Source organism: Otolemur garnettii, unplaced genomic scaffold (genome assembly GCF_000181295.1).
Source record: "Otolemur garnettii isolate 467f Iridium unplaced genomic scaffold, OtoGar3 scaffold00077, whole genome shotgun sequence".
Classification (NCBI taxonomy): Eukaryota; Metazoa; Chordata; class Mammalia; order Primates; family Galagidae; genus Otolemur; species Otolemur garnettii.
Window position 1 is genome coordinate 9,154,667 of NW_003852472.1, and position 6,585 is coordinate 9,161,251.

Below are 6,585 nucleotides of genomic sequence, written 5' to 3' on the forward strand. Positions count from 1 at the left end.
AAAAAAAAAAAAAAAAAAAGAATAGATATGGAATTCTAGGCTTTACTGACGGCCATTTTTAGCCTTTTCATTGACATTTAAGTGAGCATGTAACGTATCCAAAAAGCTGGAGCTAGTAATATACTTTTGTGGATTTTTAACATTGTTTTATCTGTTCTTTTAAGGTGAATATGCAGGTTTTGATGAGACACAGCCTACAGCTGAATCTGGTGGAAAAGGAAAAGTTATTAAACTTTTAAAGGAAAAATTTCACTTTAAGAAAATAGTTATGATTGGAGATGGAGCCACAGACATGGAAGCTTGTCCACCTGCTGTATGTATTAATCAATTTTTTTCAGGTTGCATTTTTGTTTTAGATAACTGATGTAGAATTACATGAGATTCACAACAGGAGTTAAGCAAAAACAACTAAGTGTCATTATGAAACAGAAAAACAAAGCAACTAAAACAAATTCATTCTTATATGTCAATTGACTTATTGCAAACATAAGAAATATTGAGAATAAGAAACTAAGAAGAAACTTTTAAAACTTTTTTTTTTTTGAGACAGAGTCTTACTATGTCACCCTGGGTAGAGTGCCATGGCATTACAGCTCACAGCAACCTCCAACTCTTGGGTTTAAGCAATTCTCTTGCCTCAGACTCCCAAGTAGCTGGGACTACAGGCTCCCACCACAATGCTCAGCTATTTTTGGGTTGTAGTTGTCATTGTCGTCTAGCAGACCCAGGCCAGAATCGAACTCCTCAGCCCCAGTGTATGTGGCAGGCGTCCTAACCACTGAGCTGCCAACATTTTTTGTCTGTGAGACAGAGTCTCACTGTGTTGCCCTGGATGGAGTGCCATGGCATCATCATAGCTCACAGCAACCTCTAACTCTAGGGCTCAAGTGATCCTCTTGCCTCAGCCTCCTGAGTAGCTGGGACTACAGGTGCACTCTATGATGCCCAGCTAGTTTTTCTATTTTTAGTAAAGATGGGGTCTTACCTTTTGGTCAGGCTGGTCTCAAACTCCTGACCTCAAGTGATTATCCTGTCTCTGCTGCCTAGAGTGCTAGGATTACTGGCATGAGCCACTGCTGGCCAACAACTCTTATAGTTGTAACCAAGATTGGGATATTAGCTTGGTGCCTGTGGCTCAAAGTGCCAGCCACATACACCTGAGCTGATGGGTTTGAATCCAGCGCTGGCCTGCCAAACAATGATGGCTGCAACCAAAAAATAGCCTGGCATTATGGCGGACACCTGTAGTCCCAGCTACTTGGGAGGCAGAGGAAGGAGAATCACTTGAACCCAGGGGTTGGAGGTTGCTGTGAGCTGTGATGCTACAGCACTCTACTCAGGGCGACAGCTTGAGGGTCTGTCTTAGAAAAAAAAAAGATCAGGATGTCATTTGATGTTTTATATATCATTACCTCTTATATTATCTCATTTAATCCCTTTTGAAGTAAAGTATTAACTTCTTTTTACTCACAGGGGAACTAAGGCTCCCAAAATCTCCCCTCCAAAAAAAAAAAAAAAAAAATTGACTAATAGAGATCAGTTAGTAGAATTAATGCAAGATACAACATAAACATTTTAACTATGAAAAGTAGAGCGCAGCCAACAGATCACCTTCAGCCACAAATAACAAAACCCTGACCATTTCTCATGCACATGCTGAGTCTCTTTGCCTCCCTAGGAGGGAGGTACCTTAGGTTCCTTAAAGGTGGGAGATGCCTGGTTGGGACCTGATCCCAGGTCCAGGGGGATTTTCACTGCACTGCAGACTTCTCTTTGATCTTCCCTTCTTTGAAATTACACAGCCCGGATGTGATTGCCATCCAGTTAAGAAGTCAATCATTTACCTGCTAATGTGATTTTTCTTGTTGTAAGCATTTGTCTTGGTTTTAAGAGGCCAAGGACCACATCTTGCCCTTCTCCCAAAGCCCCCACACTATCTAGCTGAACGGACCGTAGTGGTGGTGCACTCACTAATGCACGAGGGAGGGCAGAGGGTGCAGGAAGAGACCAGGAGGCGCCTGCTTATCGCAGTGAGCTCAGGGGAGGCACCCTGGGAGAGGCTGGCCTCACCTCTCTGCAGGAACAGTTGATTCTTTCAGACAACATTTGCCTTGGATTGCTATTACATCTGTTTTAAAACAAAATGACTTCCCTCTTTTTTTTTTCCTTCCCTTTCTTAGGATGTTTTCATTGGATTTGGAGGAAATGTGATCAGGCAACAAGTAAAGGACAATGCCAAATGGTATATCACTGATTTTGTGGAGCTTTTGAGAGAACTAGAAGAATAATACTGATTTCTATATAGCTGATAACAATTGCAGATGAATTTTTAAAAATTGTAAAGATGGATACTATTTGCTTACAATCGCCTGCTAAAACTTTATATGTAAAGTTTATACTTTCAAGTAAACTACAGTTAGGACTGCTAGAAGATTGCTTTTATTTTTAACTGTAGTTCCAATATTATTATGACCATTGATTTCCTGGAGAGTTTTATAATCTGAATTCTTTATGTATATTTCTGGCAATATTTTATATGAGGTGATGTAAAAGCAGATAGTAAATTAAACATCTTTACTTTTGGAAATATGGATTGGGCAGCCTTATTGGTTTTCCCTTTGGTAAATAAATAAAAGCTATCCATATATCAGAACAGATTTGTGGAATTTTCAATTCTGTCTTTTATATACAGGTGTTTTGATAGCCAATATCTCAGGTACTGAAACAACCTCCAGGTGAGGAACAGAGTTGAGACTCCTATATGCTTAGTCCTTGGCACCATGAACCCACCACTGTCCCCACCCCTGGCTCATGAAGCCCTGGGACTAAGGGCTGGAAGTTCTTTTTCTTACCTCTTCGGATCTGTCATATGTGAAATGTTACAAAAGTATTTTTAAAAAAATAATAATGGAGTCTTAAACAAAAGTATTGACCTTAAAAAATAGATATTTGAAAATCCATGCAGTAAAAGCAATAAAAACGAATTTCACTAAACACAGGGGAAGATCAGCATTTTCCCCTAAATGAATTAAGAAACAGCTCCTATTCAGAGCTACAAACTTGCTAAAGTGAAAATAAAAATAAAAAAAAAAGAAACAACTCCTAACAGCATACATGGACCATTACTTTTTTGGGGGGACAGAGCCTCAAGCTGTCACCCTGGGTAGAGTGCCATAGCATCACAGCTCACAGCAACCTCCAACTCCTGGGCTTAAGCGATCCTCTTGCCTCAGCCTCCCAAGTAACTGGGACTACAGGTGTCTGCCACAATGCCCAGCTATTTTTGATTGTAGTTGACATTGTTGTTTGGCAGGCCCAGGCTGGATTCGAACCAACCAGCTCTGGTATATGTGACTGGCGCCTTAGCTGCTTGAGCTACAGGTGCTGAGCCCATTACTTTTTTTTTTCTTTTTTTTTTGAGATAGAGTCTCACTGTGTTGCTCTTGGTAGAGTGCCATGGCATCAGCTCACAGCAACCTCAAACTCTTGGGCTTAAGCAATTCTCTTGCCTCAGTCTCCCAGGTAGCTGGTACTACAGGTGCCCCCCACAACACCTGGCTGTTTTTTGTTGTTGTTGTTGTAGTTGTCATTATTTGGCAGACCTGGGCCAGGTTTGAACCCACCAGCCCCGTTGTATGTGGCCAGCACTCTAACCACTGAGCTATAGGTGCTGAGCCATGAACCATTACTTTTTTTTTTTTTGTAGAGATGGGATCTCACTCTGGCTCACTCTGGCTCATGCTGGTCTTCTGCTGGTCTGAAACTCAGCTGAGCTCAGGTGATCCGCCCATCTCAGCCTCCCACAGCGCTGGGACAATAGGCGTGAGCTACCACATCTGGCCACCATTACTTTTTAATAGCTGATTTGGAAAGACCCAGAAACTAGGTTTATGTCTATTTTGAGCGGTGCCAAGCAAGGGAAATTTCAGAATATGCTTTGAAAGTATGAGATTATATACCCTCTCTGGTGAAAAAATGGGGGAAGGAGAAAGACAGAAAGTTAGGAAGAGGCATGCAGTGGATATTCTTAGATGATTAGAGAGAAAAGGCTGTAAGATTTTAATATTGAAAAGTATTTGAAAAACTTATCATTTAACAAAATAATCAAATTTGGCCAAACAATCGAATAATGATTTAGCCAGATAAATCAGATGAATCAAATTTCCTTCAAAATCAGAGTTTCTGTAGGAGAGACATGAAGTTGGTTCGGCAACATTTAAATGAGATCCCAAACAAGGAGGCAGTTGTTTCCCCTCTGTGAATGTTCACTGGCAACTCTTGGAAGCTGTTCTGTGGGGTTTGGACTTACAGCAGTGCCGAGCTCTGGGCAGGACCAGGCATGCCAGGTCTGGGAAGAGCACAGGAAACTGACCCTCAAGATACAGGAAGCTGGAGCAGGCCTCAGTAGGTGGGTGGGATGGCTCAGGAGCTGGTGGTCCCCACTGCTTCTCACTGCCTGACCGTCACAGCCTGCTGTCCATGGGGCTACGGCCTGAACATAAGGTGGGGTAGACACTGAATCTGGCTCAGAGGAGTCTAATCTGCCCAGAAATCAGTCTTGGCAGATTATTATGCCCACATGGAACCTTCTATACAATTGTACAACCCCTCCTCGGGCCCATAGGCTGCCCAGCTCTCCGCAAACGGCCCCAAAGCCACACAGACAATCCCTGCTTTGTTGTGCTGGAGGGGTGAATTTGAAATGATGCAAGAACTGCACTAACCTCTTTCACACTTTTCAAATTCTGGCTTACTGGAAGCAGCTAGAGAACATTTCTCCCAGGAGTTACATCCATGCTCACACTAGGATGGATTTTTTTCCAGAAAGTGGGCAGCAATCGTTGTATGGCATCTTGTCCCGTGATACCAGTTTTCACTCTGATTATGAGTACTTATGTAAACAGAAACATTTAAGAACTGGGATCATAAAGCTAAGAATTGAAATTTATATTAAGGTGAAACGGCAAAAGTCCCTCAAAGCTGTTATATGCTCAAAGGAGAAACAGTGACCCTATTACCTTCTCCCTGCCCTATTTTCCTCTGGTTTAACTGCCAGTTTAATAATTCTTCTGTGTCTTCAGCTGGAGACAAGTGTTTCTCGATGACAGCTGGGGGGGCCCGCCTGGCTGCCACTGCCAATAGCAGGGGCAGAAGAGAGCAGGAGATTCAAGTGGTCAGTGTCAGAAAGTGGTAGCACAAGCAAGATAGCTTTTGCCTCTATGGCCCATAGAATCTTTATGATCAGGTTCAGAAAACTTGGGGAGTGACCTGAAAGTCACACCACTTATTTTCACATTTTCAAGGTGTTTTCACGTGTTTGCTTATGTGACTCTTACAACCTTAAGGTCAGTAGTATAGATAGTGCTGTCTTTTTAACGGATAAGAAACATGCTCACCAAAGTTAATGACTGCCATGAGGTCACATTCTGAGCTGGAACCAGGCCAATGACTGATATAGCACCTTATCTTGTACATTACTAAAGAGTTAACAATTTACTGCGGCCAGGAGTATCTGCACCAAGTGAACAACTTATTAACAAGGCACTCACAAGTGTGAACACATTAATAGAGTAGAAGAAACTTTACTTCCTGGGATGGAAGACCTGTTATGCAAAAAATTCAAGCAATTTTCACTTTTTTTTCTTTTGACAGAGCCTCACTCTGTGCCATGGGTAGAGTGTCTTGGCATCATAGCTCACAGCAACCTCAAACTCTTGGGCTCAAGACATCCTCCTACCTCAGCCTACTGAGTAGCTGGGACGACAGGCACCTGCCACAATGTCCAGCTAATTTTTCAATTTTTAGTAGAGACAGGGTCTCTTTCTTGCTCAGGCTTGTCTTAAACTCCTGAGCATAGGCTAACCACCTGCCTCCGCCTCCCAGAGTGCTAGGATTACAGGTGTGAGCCACCACACCCAGACTGATTTTTACTTTTAAAGGTCACAGAACTCCAGAAAAAGTACTAGTTTGATGTCAATAGAGAACTGTTTAGTACTTTGTTGATCGGATAGTTGGGGCTTAGACAAGGATACACTGAAATAGTGACCTCAGAACCAAAAGTTCTTTGTCTAATCTTCTGCCCCCCTGCCTCTGGCCCCTCATTTACCCCTAAGGCTAGCCATAGAAACTAGGATCCTTCTTCCCTAAAGTGGGACATAGAAATCAGAACCCCCTTTCCTCAAGGAGACATAAAACCTAAAAACATTACTGTAACATTCCCCCCTGCCTTATTGTGTAAAAACTAGCAATAAATTGTGTCCTGCCTTGTTTGACTCTAGGTCATAAGAGCAGGCCCTGCCCCATACTCAGAAGGATGGAATGCATGTTCAGAGGCCAAGAAGAGTCTAGACAGGCCTTGGTGGGTTTCCTCACTCATTCTTTTAGCATTAGATCACACCCTTTTAGTCCAATCATATTTTTACACAGCTGTCCATACGTTGTTGAATCTAAGCATAAAAATGTACCCTTTCTTTTGTATCTCTGGGTCTTCATTCCGAAGGCTCCTGTGTCATGCAAAACTATGCTCAAATAAATTTGTATGCCTTTTCTCCTATTCAGCTGCCTTTTTTTTTTTTTTTTTTTTTT

The 6,585-nt window shown here is 42.2% G+C and overlaps 1 protein-coding gene across 1 annotated transcript in view; it reads left to right on the plus strand.

The window, feature by feature from the left end:
* The window catches only part of PSPH (phosphoserine phosphatase), a 19,785-nt gene extending 17,239 nt beyond the window's left edge, over positions 1-2,546 (plus strand). Inside the window, exons 5-6 of the mRNA XM_003794222.3 lie at positions 165-313; positions 2,181-2,546. Coding sequence (XP_003794270.1) covers positions 165-313; positions 2,181-2,288 — 257 coding nt within the window. The 3' untranslated portion in view covers positions 2,289-2,546. The remainder of the gene's footprint in view (positions 1-164; positions 314-2,180) is intronic.
* Positions 2,547-6,585: the final 4,039 nt, after the last annotated feature.